Source organism: Lates calcarifer, linkage group LG13 (genome assembly GCF_001640805.2).
Source record: "Lates calcarifer isolate ASB-BC8 linkage group LG13, TLL_Latcal_v3, whole genome shotgun sequence".
NCBI lineage: Eukaryota > Metazoa > Chordata > Actinopteri > Centropomidae > Lates > Lates calcarifer.
This window is the reverse complement of record NC_066845.1, coordinates 18177192-18196913: the sequence shown is the minus strand read 5'-3', so window position 1 is coordinate 18196913 and position 19722 is coordinate 18177192. Positions and strand designations below refer to the sequence as shown.

The 19722-nt window shown below is 41.9% G+C and overlaps 1 protein-coding gene across 7 annotated transcripts in view; it reads right to left on the bottom strand.

The window, feature by feature from the left end:
• The window catches only part of fbrsl1 (fibrosin-like 1), a 265820-nt gene that overhangs the window by 96252 nt on the left and 149846 nt on the right, over positions 1-19722 (bottom strand). For 6 of the 7 annotated variants that reach the window (XM_018668828.2, XM_018668829.2, XM_051075365.1 and 3 more), the window contains exon 5: positions 3415-3444. The exons of the other annotated variant lie outside the window; for it this stretch is intronic. In XM_018668828.2, the coding sequence (XP_018524344.1) occupies positions 3415-3444 (30 nt within the window). The remainder of the gene's footprint in view (positions 1-3414; positions 3445-19722) is intronic. 7 annotated transcript variants of the gene reach the window in all.

Sequence of the window (19722 nt, the reverse complement as noted above, 5' to 3'; positions counted from 1 at the left end):
GAATTACTTACAAGATATCAATTATTCACTTCATTAATTCTATTTTAAATGAATATATAATTAATGTGAAAATTACCAGTCATGAACTATCATTTTCAGTCAATAATTTCTTGCACAGTGCCCACATCAATATATCCAATGTCATAGGACATAATACAGTGTAAGTGAGGGATAGTGCTCTGGGCAACCAAGCAGTGGAAACTGGACAGCAGCAGTAAATAACAGCTGCCCTATGATTAGGCACAGAAGAGGTTAAACAGACCTCGTTCACGCTGCCTTTGTCAAGGTGCCATGAATCACCTCACCTGCTGAAGTGTGTGTGTGTGTGTGTGTGTGTGTGTGTGATGAAAGGACCACTGGGCATCTGTGGTGGGAGTGACAGTTGGGCGGACAGAGGGCGGTCTGATCAACCCAGAAGGGAGGGGCCATTCATTACTGTAATTACGGAAGCAAGGGTGTAGAGGAGCTCAGAATGTAAATGCATACTAATATGCACATAGAGTAAATCTTTATTGGTAGAGGTGAGAGTATAATGAGAGTGGACAAATAGTAAATAAATGAGGACTAAAGATGGCAACCAAACGAAACATGAGGTAACTCCTTTTCCTCTCTTTATTTTCTCACCCCCTCCTTCTCTCCAACACCCTCTCACTCCCTCTTTTGCTGTCTCCTGCTTGGTCTGCATGGCTGATATTAATGGGACGTCCCTTGTTTGTAAATGTGCCAAGTTGTGTGCACCACTGCGGGCTGTCTATTATAGCAGGCCTCTGGGGCAGCTATTCCATATGGCGTCACATATGGCACTCAGCAGCATCAATTAATGTTGTTATAATACTGATTTTTATGAGCTAGGGTTTCACTCCTTTTCTCTTGTTTCTACCCTCGCAACTCCTCCCTTTTTCCCCCCACTGTCGCTGGTTCTTTGATTCTTCAAACTGCCTCTCTTCGATTCCTCAAACCTTCGACAACCTGGCTTCTGAACAGTAGACGATCTAAAAAGTTTTCCGTGCCAAATTCTGAAAGCTCCTACAGGCTCTACTGAACCCCACTCAAAGACCTTGAAAATGCCTTTGTTCCTGCTATACTGCAGAAGAAGGGTAACGCTATTGCCAATGTGTCAGAATCTTTGCATCTTCTATGAAGCTAAGAGACTTCGATCATTGAAATATGAAAGAACATGAGAAAGACAAAGACCACTACTACACAGACTGAAAACTACGTCAGATAATATCACATATCTGCAACCAAACACCACATTTACAGCAGCTATTGTAGTTTTGGCAACATTAGGCTAGCATCAGGGCCTATTAGTGTGTTAAATTAGACCTGTATTTATGCACAAAACAATAGGCAGATGGATGTAAGAACAGAATCTGAGGGGCCTTTTTGGTCCCTGGTGCCTTTGGTGGTGGATCTGACAGGAAGGGAACAAGAGTGTAGCAAAAAGCCCCGCTTAAAAGCTCCAAGCCACACCAGCCTTGTCACTGTTGCCACAATTAGAGACTAGATCACTGGTGCTTCCCAGTGAGAAACATCTCACCACCACTCCTCAATGGAACTGTTTCGTTTGAGGAACACACTCAAAGCTGGGTTTTAAAACGTTTCGGATGGCTAATCACTCTCAGGATGAAAGGCCCTGGCGTGTTCGTTTGTCTCAGCGTGGGGAGCTTCCCTTGCCGTTTCTCTGTCTCTGATTCTGATTGTTTTTGTTCGTTTCTTTTTCAGCAGGCAGGCGAGGCAGGCGAGCTGGCAGGCAGCGCTGTTTGAAGGTGCAGTCAGACCCGAGTGCAGGCCTGATGCTTTGTAGTGATATTTCCAGCAGCACAATCTCATTACTTTTTGACGTGGGAGATGCGTGCAGGGGCGGATTGTCATTTCACACTGTCAAAAGTTCCGTGAGGGAACAGAGACGGGAATGGAACTTCAATGACCTGCATGCCTCTGGCTCATCAAGATTGAATATATTAAACCAAATAACACAGATAAAATCCAGTGAACCAGATCCTTAAAGATGCTTGTAAACTTAATGTCCAGTCCCCAGGGGTGCTGAAGGAATTTCTCTCTTTATCTAGGATCTCTAATCGGATCTGTTTCATAGCCTCCTAAACCTGTCGCTGTACATCCCCTGAACCTAACGAACCTTCACACAGTGCTGCATATCCGCCATGGCCACGGACAAACAGGTCTTTACGTCTTGAGAGGAAAAGTCCTGAGGGCAGCATCCCACACCTCTCAAAGATGGTGAGAGCTCCTGGACACTTTCACATGGGACAATCATTGGCAGCTCCCTCCTTTAAAAAACTGGGGGGTATCCCCCGAAGTTGATTTCACACGGAGTTCTTTCAATACAGAGAAAACTTTGCTCTGTTTAAGAAGCTGCCAGGCACTGATTGAAGCGCCTGGTTACCATGCGAACCCCAGCCTGTTGCTGGGGTGACCGTCCCAAAGTGCTTCCTGGGTAATTTTCGAGGTCACTGGTTTGTGCACGCCTATGTGGTGCAGATGCGCCCACCCTCATTCAGGGCCCAGCAGGAGCTCTTTCATTAAGCCCAGTGAATGGCCTCATTCATCCCCTTCACCTCAATTGGTCACGCTGCGTCTCTGCAGAGGGCCCAGGACAAACTTTTCTCTCTTTCCACCCCCTGATCTTCTATGCACCACCCACCTTAGTCATGCTTCACTTTTGTTCAGGAGCATGAGGTGGCTGAGGCTTCAGGGATCAACACTAGCTGCAGAATACCTTAGACCAACTAATAGTTGGGATGTTACAGACTACTAACATTACTGTCTTTGTTCTGCTATGAAAAAAGGCTATGCATGACACATTATTTAGTCAATAAAGATGAATACAGACATTACCATTTTTTGATTTTTTGGAAAATCTTAATATTAAGATCAACAGGTCTATAAAAGAATAATCATTCATGTTCAGATATATTTTTAAGGTGCAGTATTTTGTACAGATCTTTATGATGTGCATTAATCCCATGTTCCATACTCTATTTCTATCTTAGTGTTGCACGAAAGGCCCAGACAACCCGTTCTAGCAGAACTCAGAGCCATTTTGTCCCTATGTTGTGTCTCTCTCAACTGAATCACTCCTGTAACTGCAGTGCTTAACCATGCTAGTGGGTCCTCTACTCCCTGCCTCTTTTTGGTCCTCAAGTGAGTTTCAGGTCTGGCCTAGTGAGAAGTGACTAATTGTCTTGAGTTGTTAGTGTGCCTGGAATGAGATCCACTTCAATCGGTGACAGGGTGCACAATAATTTTGTTTTCTCCCCTCTTCCTCCCTTCTCTCTCTTTTTCCTTTTTGCAGCAGATTTACCCCCTCTGCTTCTCAACCTACTGAGCTGTAAAATTGAGTGGACGGCAGGCAGGATACAGAATGAGACCTGGCATCGTGGACGCACTAACCTTGAGGAGGGCCACTGCTGCTGGCTGCACCTAAAGAGATGGAGACAGAACGTCAACCATATTGGAATGAGGAAGGTTAAAATGAGGAGGGAGGAAAGACCAAAGGTAGAAGGAAAGTGGAGACCTTTGCTGAAAAAAACAATATGACAGGTTGGCAAAGCAGGTCTAAATCAGCACGAGGATGGAAAAACATACTACAAATAGATGGCAGGATGTCAACCACAGAAAGAGAAAAAGAAGAAAGCATTAGGTATTATTCAAACTGACCTTGTCTCCCCTTAAATTCCTTGTTCATCCCCACTTCCATCTTTATTTTGTAATACACTATGTAATGTCTAGCCCAGTTAATCCATCAGCTGCAGCAGTGTATGCCTAGTGTACCTGCCACCCTCTCCAATTAGACAAATCATCCTGAAAATTTAAAATGTCTGACAATATGCAGGTATTTTGTGAAAACATTGTATGATTAAAAAAACAACCCTGGAGCCTTTTTGTTTCCTAGTAGTTCTGACAAAACTATCCTTGGTAATGAAATCAACTTGTATAGCTACTCTTGGAACGAATCTGAGCAATCAATTACTATGAATCACAAATATACTAGCTGTGGTTTAGATGTGAACAAATGGAGCCTCAGTCCCTTACAGATGATATTAGTGCTCTGAGCTGCTCTCTCTCCACGAGAGATTAAGCAGGTTTGTACTCTCCCAGGCGGGCAGCGCTTCCCCCTCCAGGGTGCTGCACTATCATTTGCAGGAAAATTACTTCAGTAATGAAGAATCCAGGCCCATAAATCCTCATGGCCTCACCTTCCTTCGCCGCCCAAGTCTCGCTGAACAGCTAGTAAAAATTCCCTTTAAAAAATTCATAGTGCAATTTTGCTCAAATCCCTCCCAGCAAGCACAATTATGGAACTTTCATCTCAATTGATTTATGTCCTGGGCTAAAAGGGAGGTGGGGAGGGGTTGGGGGTTGGGGGGTGACTTAGAGGGGGATGGGGTTGTGAAGGGGGAGAAAAAAAAACAAGTGGTAAATCATTGTTTTTAAAAGGTATAAGGCCTTTTGTCACTTTGACTGCATTTGTGTTGTAGTGCAGGCGATAGAGAGGTGCACGGATAAAGGGAGTAGGAAGAGGGAAGGGAACATCTGAAGGATTTGAAAGCAGAAGTGAAATGGCAAAAAAGCAGGAGGAGGGGAGGGAGATGGGGGCAAAAGGAGCGGTATTCCACTTGATTAATAACACTAATCAAATTATACAGTGTTCCACTGTGCCCTGGAATCTGGGGCCATAATGTCCTCTAATGGCGAGGTTCATGGAGCTAAACTTCAGAGGGAAAACACGGCACTGACTGCTGCATGCCTTAATGAAGGCAGTAAAACATCCATTTCCAGAAGCCATGAAATGAAAGGCAAGATTGTAGATGTGTACCCAGTGGCTCCCCCACTGCAAAAAAATGGAAGGCTGTTAACACAAAAGACAGTGTTGGAAAGAGAGAGACAGACAGACAGAGGGATGCAAGGCTTTAAGAAGAGAAATGAGGAGAGAATAATACAAGTGAAGAGATTTAAAGGGCAAGAACACGAGTATGAGGATATAAAAAGAAAAGGGATGATGAAGTGAGGATAGAAAGACAGATTGGTAGATGCTCTCAGTGCTTTATTTCCAGAGAAGTTCTCTTCTGGCATGAAGACAATCGCTGTCTGCTGATTATGGATGAGCCAGGCTGCTTTACTATGTCTGTTATACTTAGTGCTGCTGACAGCAGCCACAATTCATCACTATTTAGTTGCTGATGCACCTAACCACAGCATCCTCCCCCTCATCTATCTCAATACCACTCCATTAGAGTATTCCCTCTGTCCATCCAGGCATGCATTCTGTTGATCTATATATTCATCTGTATTTCAATTCGTCCATCCATCCATCCATACATCCATTTGTCCATCCATCTGTCTGTTTAGCCATATATTTATCTATCAACTCATCCAATCTTAATTACATAAAATTGTTCTCTGAACTATCTGACACAGACAGCAGTATTGCTCTGACCTTAACTATCAGCTAGATGCTGTAGGTATCAAGTTAGATTACGTCTAGGCATTGTGCCAAAAGGCAGTATGACTTCTGTTAGCAGTGGCACACTACATGTCTGACATCAAAATCTAAGCATAACATGGAAGGATCACTGGGAACAAAGTGTAGTCCAGCAGATAAAGTCTGCTGCATTATAACAAACTGAGACTCCAGACACTTATATTTATACAAAAGCATTATAGTTTGCATTTAATCTACTAAATTGCACATGCTACAAACAATCAAATCAGCCTTTGAATCTTGAGTAAAGCAAATGTTGTTCGTAGTCCTTAGGGCAAAATTTCATCTGGAGAGCAAGGAAAAAAACAACAAAGCTGAGAAAACACAGATTGCTATTGTTATTATTATCATAATTACAGTTGTGCTTATCATGCAAGCAGCCTCAATCAGGATGAAATACAGTTTCATTTGATGAAGCTTCCTGTTTTGACTGGCTTGAGTTTGGGAACCACACACTTGGCTGGCGTGCCAAAAACTCAATCAGGCACAATTACATAGCCATCAGATAGAAATGTAATTGATTTGAAAGCTGACATGAGATATAACTACATTACAGTGGAGGCACAGTGGGGAGGCTCCTTGGGGACAGGGCCTACGGGGAGCTCATTACAGCCAAGCTTTGAATTATTGAGTGCTAAGGCAGTGACATTGAGGAACAGAGGCGGGCGATTGGCTGTAACAACTCAGCAAGTGTTTATCTCAACTTACAGCAACCTAAGACATCTGAAGGAGTGATCTGCCCGTGCATGAATATTGCAAGGGGAGAAGTTGTAATAGTTCATAACTGAAAGAGCTCAAGTCAAAGTAGAGTCCATGGGTGCACATCATGCCTGCTAGTTGTAATGAGTGCAACCACAGGAAAATACAACATCACATGCTGCCTGTGGGTCGTTTCCATAGCAATAACACCACCTCGTCCTTGGGTCACATATTTAGTGCTTTGGTTAGCATTTAGTTTGTGGAAGCGTCACATATCACACTCAGCCCTGCACAATGAGAGCTGTGTTGGCTAAGCATGGTGCTTTCCAAAATGTACTTTCACTTACTGTAAGTACAATCTGCTTAGTTGGTTTTTGTGTTGTCTAGTTTGGATATTGCTGAGCTTGCTAGTTTCATAGCTAGCAGGAAAAGAAACATAGTGCCATTCATGTGTTAATTTGTCTGTGTCTTACTTGTCTTTTTTGAAGTAATTTATCAGTACCTCTATTATTTAAACAGAAACATTTCCAGTATTTCCACTTCTGCTTTACAGACATGGAGAGCTCAAATTAGGTGGCAGCCTCCCTTGAGTCAGGGTGGGATGTGTGGTGTGAGGGTGTGAGTGAAGAAGCACATCTGCCGGACCCTGACCACCAGCCTACGGGCGTTCCCTGAAATGCTGAGGGGTGACTGTTGAGAGGATAAAGATATAAAGCAGTGCAGAGGGGCCTCTGCATCCCCCAGGAACCTGGTGACTACCTACCTCTGGGAGAGCTATGCCCCCTAGGCTTCTGCCACTGATCTCTCTCTGTCTCTCTCATTCTTCTATCACTCTTCTCTCTCTCCTCACACAGGCCTCCTGTGAGCTTTCTCACAAAAATGAGAACTCAATTAATTCAGGCGAAATGAGGACAGGAGAGGAGGAGGTCTGGGAGCCCAGAGAGACAGAGAATGAGCAAGAGAGGGAAGCCTAACAGAGCTGCTTGTCGATCTGCGGCCTGGAAACAGCAAACAGAGCATGGGGTGACTGTGCATGTGCATTAAGTCTTTAGCCAAGTTAATCCTGTCTGCAGTTTAAACATGGCTGATGAACGAACGCTTCTCATTACAGAGGGGGATGCTGGGTAAATAGACTGGTCAAAGGGAAGCAGACAAAGAGAAAAGAGCAAAGCCTGACAGAGATGAAGACAGAACAAACATGATTAAAAACATACTGACACTCAATCTCCTGCATGTTGTTTATTACATGGATGCTGGTAGGGTCTCACACACTGATGTTTTCACACAGTCGCGACAGAGACTAGACTGTAGATGTACACACAAGTACACTTCAAAGTGCTTGTATTACATTGCTTCACAATAACCTACTCAGGACTATTTTTTAGAAATACCTTAGCCTCTGTTTAACCTGAGGGAGAGACCTAACTGCAGTGTGAAAAGGCTGTATGTATGTCAGTTTGTGAATGTGACCTGTGACCTGTAAGTTTGGGCCTCATGCTAAAGATGCAAAGTGTGGCCAGATAGACAACAGCCATCAATTTTGCATGAGCCTGGTCACCCTGCTTAATGCTATATTAAGGTGCTACGAGCCACCACACAGCTCAGCTAATTTTCTCATAGCCTTGCAGAAAAACTGGCAGAAAACCAGCTGTTAGCAAGGGCTGTCGCCAGGTTTGAGGTCACTAGCACACAATATGTGTGATATGAGGTGGCACACTGCAGTATTTCCAGCAGCTACATATGCTAAGCAGGCTAAAAACAAATTGACACTGCAGCCACTTTTTTCATCTGGATTGTTGCAGTACACAACTGTTTTCTGTGTGTGTCACTGGGAACTAAAAAACAAATAAAAACAAATGACCCATTTCAACCGTTTGACTATTTGTAAGCTGCAAGATGTTATCTCCAGTGCGATGGTGTTATAAAAGTAACCACTTCCCTCTGACAAAGTGTAAATCTCACAGTATTCTGGGATATTTTTATGTTCAGTTTTGACTGCAGTGCATATATTACAATGTTTTACCAGTCCCAGCTCTAGGACAAGGCTAGTAAAACAGGCAAGTCAGACAGTTCCAAATTTTCATATGATAAATACCTTGCATGTAAGGAGCCAGGGGGGACTGTGGCAAATGTGTTTCCAAGAAAATCAGTCTGCCACTAGTACTTAGAGTGATTGAATAGCCTGTAAACAGAAGCAGCAGACTTGCTTGACGCTCTCTGGGAGATACTAATATAGTTGTGCTTCCAGGAGCTGAAGGGAAGGAAGGAGGTGGGGTGCTGAAGTTCATGAACTGAACAGCGGGAGCAGGAGCTTTTAAAATTACCCTGTCTCCACACTTGGCCTGGTCTCTGAACTGAAACTGCAGAGTAAAAGCACAAGACTGTTGAGCGAAGTACGCCAAGTCAGTCATAAGACACCCTTAGTCAATGGCTGATAGTGTTCCTCGCATTAGCCCAAATTAAAATTAGATCTATCTTTAACAATCTAATAAAAAAAAGCCATATGATGACACTTTACCTCATTTATGCTTTCCATCTTCTCCTCTGCAAACCCCTAAGGAGAATAAATTCTCCTTTGTTCATGGTGCTTGTAAAAGAGATCTTTTTGCTGGTGTGTCAGCATCTCTCCCATCTATAAAATTCATCACAGTCAGAGATAATTTTTTCCAGATCTATGTCCAATCAAGAAAGTGTGGAAACTGCAAATAGTCTTGTTGATGTTGCAGGTTAAATTAGAGGCAATATGAGCATGAAAATGAATTAAGCTCACAATTTAGCACTCTAGTTGAAAGCATGTCTTTGTGTCTTCACCACACATCAGCTGACACTGATACTGTATTAAGCCTAAGGATATTACACTAATAAACAACCTAAAAAGAAGGCAGGGTTCTTCCATGGCCTGAGTTTGAGACCTGCTTGTAATGAACAGAGGCGTGAAGCTTTTTACTACTCTTAAATGACTAAACAGGTTTGTTATTTGATCAAAAATATATTCAGCTAATCAATGTCTGTCAAGTCCTGACTGCAAGAGCTCCCAAGAAAACAAACATGTGATATATATTTTAAAAGTTGTTTCACTTTTTTGATGTCAGCTATCTGGTGAATAATTGATATTTTCTGAGACTGTCAATTTCCACAGAACTTTAACAGGAAGGAGGGAGGAGAGGCAGTGAGAGTTCAAACTCTGCAGCTACAGCAGTTTCGTTGGAGGTGAGCCGTTGTAAAAATGTGAGAAAAACCACAACCTATGTGCCTATTGTGCAAACATGTAAAACCACAAAGGGTGCTGTAAGTTGCTAAAAGAGCAGGTTATCTATATATGGGGTTAAGCCACAGCCCAAAACAAACTGCAGCTTTGTCCTGTGAAATAAACACGCAAGTTTAGTTTTCTAGTTCCCGGCAGTGGTACATACACAGAGTGGAAAAATGGAGACACATATTGAATACACATGCACAAAATGGTTTGTTGAGTATGAAAATTGTGAAAATGATATGCTATTGCCTTCATAGTCACCAGATCTTAACCCAACAGAATATCTATGGAAAATTTTGGAGTGACATATCAGACATTGCTCTACATCATCATCAAAACATCACATAAGGGAATATATTTTGGAATAATAATAATAGTTCATCCCTTGAGAAGAGTTCCAGACTTTGCCAAGGAGTGTGGATGCTGCTTTGGAGGCTTGCGATGGCGTAACACCTTGCTAAGTAATTTTCACAAGTTACAACTGCTCTTTGTGCCAAAAAAAGAAACAATCTAAGAAACAATAGACATGTACATCACTGGTCTGACAAAGAAGCCCATTCCGTAGATACACACCTAAATCCCCAGACACCTGCATCACATCTCCACTGACCCGAACATGAAACCAGGACAAGAAACACTATGCAACCATTTGGTTTTGTTTGTCCTCCAGGGGCTGTCTTGGCTCTTGGAAACCTTACCCTGGCATTCGCTCTAATCCCCAGAGAATGAAATGCAGGGGCAGCAGCATACATATAAAGCATCAAGTGATTGCATATCTGTGACAGACCATCATAGAAGTCTCCAAAAATGTGGCCTTTGTGACACTAATTTGATGTCCCTTCTCCAGTTCTGCACTTGGCCTCAAGGGTAGCCCCCGTATTACTTACATCTAGCCGGTTACCCTCAAATAACAAGAGCTGCATCAACTTAAACTGATTCAATTGAGCAGAACTGCACACAATTCACTGGCTTTTGGCTGGTGCTGGAGTAGATGACAGCGGTGTGTGGAGTATCAGTTGACCCAGACTAATTATTCATAAGGCCTTGTTGTGATGGCTGCTGCTCCAGTAAGGTCAGGCAGGTGCACTTAAGGGGAAAACAAAAACATTTCCTTCTAAAATGAATGAAAAATGAGTTGACACCGCTGGGTATCTACAGGAAACTATGAAAGAAAATCTGATGCCTGAAATGGAAAAAAAAAATATATCAGTGTAGTGAGCTCTCTGTGTGCTGTAAGTGGATAGCGGTGTGACAGCTATACATTCCCAAATGGAGGTTGTATTTGATGCAAAGAAAGATATGATTCAAGAGGGGTGATTGTGCATAGCTGAAAGGAGAATGGTGCAGCTCCTTAAATAGTAGTACACAGTGTGTCCTCACAACCACAGGCAGGCATTGCCTTGAAATTTGTAATTATAGTAATTGTGATTTCGACAAATGGGCCTCCAATACGCTCTTCAACGGCAAAAATACAGGTTACGTTACCCTTGAGGAGTCTACCAAAAGCATCCGTCGACAAAGCTTTAATTTAAAAGCCCTTCTATAGAAGGCATTTGAAATGTCCAGATGTCTACAAAAATATTCAGAAAAATACTATTTAGCCGCGTCTTTGACTGAGGCATAAACTCTGCGACCTCTACAAGGAAAACAGAGAGGACGCTCCTCACCTTTAAAGTCAGATGAACTTCTCTCTCACCTCTATTTACAATCAAAATGAACCACAGAAATGTGTACCCACAAATACACACACAAAAGGCCCACTTATGAAAAAACACAATAGTGTGGCAATTAGTGGCTAGAGAGGACGAATGCTGGATCGGTTACAGTTGTTGAATGTTAATTACAGCGTTTTACGGTGCTGAGGAGATAACGAGTTAGCGCCTGGTGACAGCAGCGACACGTCCTTTAACGAGAGCCGTGGAAATTTATGAAACTTGAGATCAGGGACAATGAGGCGTTACTGGCTTGTCAGACGCTCTCCTGCTCACCCTCCCTTTGTCCTAATGAAGGCAGACACTTGTTTCTCTCTCTTCTCCGCTCCTTCCAGCACTGTTAGCCTGGAATGATTATTGTTCATCGAGGAAAGGTAAAAATCAGCTGATTGCGATTCCATCCATGTCCACTCTAAATACCTTATCATCTCACATCACCACTGCCATTGTCTAATCAGCTTCTGTCACAGTTTTAGGGTAGGAAAAAATAATCAGAAAACATGTGGACACATAAGGGCCAAAGATAAACATAGGGTCATATTACAGATAATTCCCTGTCTGGGGCAGAAAACATAGCCCACAGCCAGACAAATGTGAGTGACCATTCATTCCTGTGTGTCTAAATAGTGAGGGATCAAGAGCTTGGTGAAATCCGAGGGGTTAATATGGTCATGTTGTGAAGCCTGGTTTGGAATTTAGGTTAATGGAATCATTGATAGGGCTCAGCTCTCATGCCAGCAACGCTTAAGAGGATCCATACTTCATGATTTAGACAAATCCTGGGACATTCTTCAAAGTTTCCCCCACTGACCACAAGACTCTTTGAAACACATACTGAGGATTTCTCTAGGTTTGCACAGCCAGTGCTAACCAGAATCCCCCAGGCGGTATCAACAGCCTAAAAGGTTTTTATAGAATATTACATCAGTTACACTGGGGCAAACATGGGCCCCAATGGAAATATTAGGCATAATAAACAGAGAGAGAGAGCCTGTTTTCTTTTTTCCCTGGCAAATTACTCTGAAACGTGAACAAGAATGTACAGTAAAGTATGGGATTCTTGAAATTGTAGCTCATGTCTAGACTTGGACCTGGCAAAAAATAAAAAATAATAACTACACCACTCTACACACAAGTGATTTGCATCTGTATCAACGTACCTTCACTCTCCTTGCAGTAAGAATGCGTGTGAGAATATAAATCTAATATCCTCAGTGAAGCTGCTGACCTGCTAACAATACTTGTGGTGGGAAAAACAGTAATTTATGTGGCTGCAGGAGGAGTGACTAGCCTACTGGAGAGAGCAAGAGAAGATCTATTAAAACCACAGAAGACGAGGCGCCTGGGATGGTGTTCAGATGTCAATAAAAACAGGTGTTAACCAGCTTAGCTAAGATGTTAAGAGCTTGGATAATCCTAGCCTGGATCCAAGAGGGATCCGGCTCTGGAATACTAATGCTGAGGATGCACTGTTAAATCAAACAGAGTTGATTAGGGGGCTGGGTTAGCGTGGTATTGCTGCTACAGGCTGTTAAAGCTCAATATGAATTACTACAAGGATGGAAGAATAAGGGATGTTCATGTATAGAGAGTACTTTGTTTTCAAAGGGGTCATCGAGGTTAACAAGCAACGATCTCTCTTTAAAAACTGATTACATATTTTCTAAAGAGCACATCATTACATCACACATTTTCCATCATGAATTATCTAAGGTATTCACATGCAGAGAGACTTCACCTCTTAGATTTGAGTTTTTTCTGCTACACTATTAAATGTATAATGGCAGGTACACTCTCGCATTGTATGGTGTGTTCAGAGATGCTTTTCTGCCCACAACAGTTGTAAGTTGTGGTTATCAGAGTTACCATAGCCTTTCTGTCAGCTCTCACCTCGCCAATGAGGTGTTTCTGTCCTCACAACTGCTGCTCACTGGATGTTTCTTGTAAATAAACTTCAGAGACTGTTGAGTGTGAAAATCCCAGGAGATCAGCAGTTTCAGAAACACTCAAACTAGCCTGGCTGGCATCAACTATCATGCCACGATCAAAGTCACTGATGTCACATTTTCTCTCCATTCTGATTTTTGATATGAACATTAGCTGTAGCTCCTGACCTGTAGTTACATGACTTTTTATGCATTGCACTGCTGCCACATGCTTAACTGATTGGATGATTGCATGAATAAGACTAAGATTACAAAGAAATTAGTCATTATACCATAAGCAACTTTTCATTTTAAGAACCATTTTAAATGCATCATCATGCAGCCTCTTATCACTTAAGATCAACTATAGATTTCAGTTCTGTCTCAACTTGTCATCATCTGTCTTTTATGTTTAGCATGAAAAATTACTGTTATATGTCCTCGTTTCTACAGGTTTATCACTTTGTCTTTATCTTTGTATAGAGCATCGGAAACCAGACTCTGATCATATCATCCAACTGCAGAGCTACAGTGCCAGCAGTTTCACACCAGCAGTTCTACTCAACACCACCTATAAGCAAACAAAGCACATGTTTTCATCTGAATACTAGTCATGTAATTTCTGTCCTATGCGTTACTTTGGGAAATGTAACATACTCCACATGTTCTGGCATACATGTGTACAATAACCGAATAACTCCCATTTGTGAAGAATCTACAATCTATCAGACATGAACAAGTGAGACTGTGAGTTACAAGCCAGTTTCATGAGATGCTTCACATATAACTAATGTATTTCTGAGAAAACCAACAGGACTGTCTTGAAACTTCTTGGTTTTCAGATAAGTTGTAAACACTAATAAGCTTTAATAATGGCATGTCTGCATTCAACAAAGTTTCTTTGTTTTGATCTGAGACACTGAGGGGCATAAAGATACATCAAAGTAGTGAACTAATGAAGGTGCTAATTTTCTGCAAAACTTATCTTAACACAAACAGATAGCACCTTAAGCGAATGTGCAACTGCACCTAAAACACAAAAAAGAGCAACTTATATGTTCAGCTGCACAGTGAGCAGACACACCCCATCCCTCCCCCAAACCACTCCTATGCTGTGAAAAGCCTCAAAGATGACACCCCCATTTGGATAAAATATAAATAAATAAATGCAACACTGTTTCACTTAATCGACTTTGAATATACCACTTCGGCTGCTCCATGCATTCACACACTCTCTTACATGTCATCCTATAATCAAATCAGCATCTGGTGTCAGGGTGGCTTGTGGTTTGGGGTGTTCTCATTTGTAAACACCACCTGCCAGTTCTCACTCCTCTTCTCTCGCCGGGTGACATTAGCGCAAGCGTGAAATGTGATTTAGCGTTGAGCAAACCTCTGCACTGTGCACATCTGAGTCTGCCCACCTGGAAAGCGGGCATGAATAATCTACCGTCACCTAAGTCAGAGGAAGATTTCATGCATAAGACACTGGCCAGACAGAAGCAGCAACACAGTCCAGCAGGATAAACTGTGTTAAACCCAGCTGATTTCATCCTCGCTGATGGGAGGGGGGTGATTTTGTTACGTTAAGTCTGTGTTGTTTCCTTACCCTGTAATTCAGTGTACTTCCTGTCAGTCTCAAGCACCCAAGTGAATTATTAAGCTTGTGACATATTATATAGAGGGAACTGTTTATTGGAAAGGAGTATCATTCTTATTAATGCAGAAACTGTGTCTGAATGTGTCCTTGTGTCACCCTTAAAAGATAGATAGATAGATCAGCATTCGTGCATTTCCCCCTGATGACCACTTTAGTTGCTCCACCACAAAGCTGTGACAAGGCCCTTGTTAATCACACACATTCAGCTATTGATGCAAAGCCATAAAGCGCAACACAATCTAAGAGGATCAATCATAAGACAATTTATGCTTGTTGGTCAGGTCTGGTTAATACAACGCCGCTTCACGCCTTCTGCATGATCACACAATGCAATCAGATTTCCATTGACAGAGTACCTATGTTACTGTATGATCAGATTTCCCTGTGGGGTAAAGAAAGACACAGATATTCACTGCTCAGCACTCTATAACTGGGGAACTTATGTTGCATATTCGAAGTGCACTATAACATAGAAGTCCAGACGTATCACCTTTAAGTTGCCAGTGTCTTGCCTTTTGATGAATATCAACAAAGTAGTTAGCAGGGAGGAAATGAGAAAAAGAGAGAGGGAAGAGGAGATGTTGGGGGGGGGGACACAATTATAAAAGCTTCATTTCTTCAGAGAACCATAAAGTCTCGTCCCAGAAGGGCAGCTGAGCACAAATCAATTTCTTTCAGTCGATTACAAGCACTGAGGTTCTAACCTTCATTTGTGAGTCTAATACTCCAACAGTTATGTAGAACACATACCAATTAAGCAATTCTGCTGGAATAAGAGGGCCGTGAACCGACGCGATTATGGAGGCCGGGCCCCTGGGGAGGTTGGGTTATCGGCTCAGGAGCAGGGAGAACGAGGGGAGCAGGGCAGGAGAGAATGGGGGAGAAAGATGGCAAAAGGAGAGGAGAGATGGAAGCCAAGGAAAAAGCCATTTATTAAGTCTAATACTCTGTGAAATGTTCCCATGGTAATAAGGCGGGGAGATTGCGTTAATATCAGGGAGCCATGCAGAAAAGGTCACTCGATATCTGTACCACCCACCGGGGTCGCGCTGATGGGAGCTGCTCAAACACATCTGATAATGCTCTCAGCGTTGTCGCTTGGCGCCAGAGGTCGAGAGGATGGGAGCTTGGGAAAAGATGCCATTTGTGGAAATTGCACTGATGTACCACTGTGCTCTGACACAATTCTCGCTGCTGGCTTTTTATGCGCAGACAGCTGTACGATGAGTGAATGGAATAAGCATGATGACACCCAGTCAAAGATTATCAGGCATAAATGTATAGCTCTGTGGTGCATTATGTTCTCTGCTAAGTTTTGATTTTGCAGTCATTCATCTCCACAATGACATGAATACAAAGGAAAAACAGCCAGCATCCTCTTTCTGATTTTCAATATCTGTTTGCACACAGGCTCGTGAAAGGAATCACATTAGAGGCACTCTCCATCTTTCTTTTGTCACAAGCTAAATCTGATGCCATTTTCCTCTTGATTTAAAGAGCTTGGATGCATCTCTCCAGATATGTGGAGATCACCACATTGTCATTCACTGCTGAGGTGCACCTTAACCACCGCCCTCGCTGCCAGAAGATTTATGGTAATTCTTGATAGCATGTGATAGGATGCAGCCCATAAACCCATGTGAGGTATGTGTTTCTATGGTAACCCTTCCCTCTATTCGCCAGCCCTATGCGCCTTGGTGTTTTACTTTTTTGCCTGCATTGTATGCGCTGTCTATTTGGATGCCAGTGGTAGGAATGAGATGCAGATTTGTGGCAAAGCAGAGACACAGATGTTTCCTCATTGCCTTTTAATCTCCTATTCCCTCAGCGCCTGGCGAGAAACACTCCCCCTTTAGAATGGTAATTGGACGAGATGAATAATAAACAAAATGAAAACAGGCCGATGTTTATAAGGAGCATTTTAACACTTTGAAATGATCATACTTTATGGCTAGTATTAGCACAGAGACAAAAGCAAGCACTGTGTCTTCTGGGAATAATAAAGGACCGAGCTTTAACTTGTCTAATCAGTAGGAGACCTATCAGGGTCTGGCAGAGGACGACAATGCTTCACTCATTAAGGCAGAGCAGCTCACAGTCCATCACTAAATTTCCATTTGTGCTCATTTCCTCTATCTCCAAGTTTGCACCAGCCATCTGAAAGAACACAACAGCATTCATACCCTTCACATTACACAACTAATATAGGATTTTATGCTCCTTCATTTGCGTCTTCTCTAACCATCTAGCTTCCATATGTCTGACATATGCACAGTAAAACTGCACTGAACTGAAACTGCACCTCTGTAGATTCATTGCTTGTAAATTTAAGATACTGATTTCATTAAGTGCTGCCTGGCCTGATGTCATATGGAGAACACTTTTCCTCACATTCTCACATTAAGCCAAACATCAGCCTCCATATCTGGAGGTACTCCGTGTGTTTTTTTGACAGCACTGAGATAAATGTGGATATTTCAACACTGTGTGATATCAGAAAACCAGCTTATTTGCATGAAAAGCCTGTCCCTCTTTCTCCCCGGAGAGCTTTATTACAGGAGGATATTTCAAACGCTATCAAATGTGCCAAACATTTACTTTGATAACTCCATCAGATGGCTCCCTGGGTTTAATGGTAGCAATCTGAGAGTGCTGAGGCACACACCTAAAGCACAAACAATAATGGCAGAGAGAAATACGAGGAAGGGATGAATAAAATCTCTTTAAAAAGTTCATAAATAATGCACCTTCTGCACGAGAGAGTTGCTGCCTATTTAACTAAGCATGCTTCTTTCTAGTTTCTGTGCTGGCAGAGACACAAACACAGCATGTATTGTGGGTCAACATGACAGCGCAGGAGGAATACAACCTAGGGCTCCATCAATCCTCTCAGCCTTGGCCTTCCACCCACATGGAGCAACCCCTCCCAACAACAGATCTCCAGCCACAGTATGACTGCACCACCTACTGTATTTTCTCGCTGTGCTGAAAAACATAATGACAAAAGGGAAATCTAGCGAATGACCGACCGCTTGCCAAAATGAGGGAGAAGATTTGAGGAAATGGGAGAAAAACAAAGTGCAGGACTAATTATCCAATTAATGTGCAATTAAGCCCATGCGGCCTAATGGTCTGTGTTGGATTTGGTAATAGCTCTACCAGACTGAGGAGATTATTAAACTCACTGTAGGCTGTTGTACGGAGCAGACAGAGTCAAACGCTGTCCCAGTAAAGGGGCCTGATAGCAGGCTATTATGGCAGATGTCTAGATTATAACTCAATAAAAAATGTACATATATTGTATATTGGACTCAAGCATGCTGACTGAGGGGAAGAAAAAAATCAACCCCCCCGACACAAAATTCAGCAAAGCATTTCATTAAGATTTTCATTATCTGCCATAGCAGAGTTTGCTAATAAATGCTAATTATATTCAAGCTAATATTTAATCACACACAATTTCTCCAGTCAACTCAGTTTGAGGAAATACTAATTCTAATGAACGCATTCACAGTGCAGTTTATGAACTTCAGCACTGGTAAAATGAGAGCGGAAACGTGGATGATGTTTGAAAATACTTTTTCAACTGAGTGTTATTAGCTTTGACTAATTTCCTACCCTAATGAGATCCTCTTGGAGGGATATTTTAGTGCAATTAATAATGCACATAGAATAATTAGAAGCATAAATATTTATCATGGTGTATTTCTGGCTTGTATAGGGTGTGGTGAGTACAGACAAACCTTTGGACTATGCAATGCAGAAGCACTAGATTGTATGCCCTCTATCATTATAGTGTAATACATGTATACATTTTTGTATATACAATCAGGTGCACATTTTGATTTACTAGGGATCATTCTGAGTATTTTGTTACAATTTGCTCTCAGTTCAAATGTACTGTACACTTAAACAAGTAGTAATCTTGAAGTGAAGATATAGTTGAGTCCTGTTTCTCCATCCATAGAAAATAATACTTTGAGACCTTAGGACAAACTGCCTTATAAATAGGAGTCTTCTAAATTAGAGAAAAGTTGGTTTGCTTCTTTTATCCTTTTGGTATCCTTTAAGATAAAATACAACAAGACTCACAAGTTAAGCCCATAGTCAAGACTGTGGAGGGTCTATTTGATCTGCATGGGCATTCAGCACATGTTACCTTTTGAGATTGAATCTCTCATCTCTAAATTGCACCTGAGTAGAGTCTGAGTTGTCATGATTACAGTATAACAAACGTGTTCAGCTGCACAGTTGGAGCTTTGACAAATCTACACATGTTCCTCTCGATTCAACTGGTTATTGAAAATTTGAATCAGTACCACTGACTCAGGTTACAGTTGTTGATGTAGCTTTAGTCCACTCGTGGCAGCACTGAGTACAGTACAGTTCAGTGGTGAGGAGGCCCTTGTTGTGAAATCCTGCTTCATTGTTGATATTTGCATGGTTTGTGTTTGTTGGTTACTTTACAGCCATCTGCCAATGATTTTAATCTACATTATGATTACCTTCCATCTGGGGATTTAATATTGTCAATATTCATCCTGTAACTAATGTTAAGAAAGCCTAAGTGACTCAAATATTTATGTCCATCAGATAGCCAGTCTTGGATTAGACTAGTTAATGACAACAAGCTGGTTAATGTGAGATGACCATTCATTTTACAAATGGTGAATATATTGAAAGCCATGCAGTGTTAAGGCCATTAGTAACATGGAATCCTATGTTTCCTGATAAGTATGTTACAGAGTCTCTGAAAATTACTTTTTACTGTCTGTTGGTGCAAAACTGCTTAATGTAGCTGTAACCTCACTGAAATAGTTCTTCCAAAAACAAGAGAAAATTCATTCATTCTTAGGCAACAGATCATCCTGTCCCTGGTGGTTTCCTTGCCACACAGACCAAACATATGTGCAACATTAATTAGGTCGCTTTATTGCCATCCTGCAATCAAAAAAAAAACATTATTT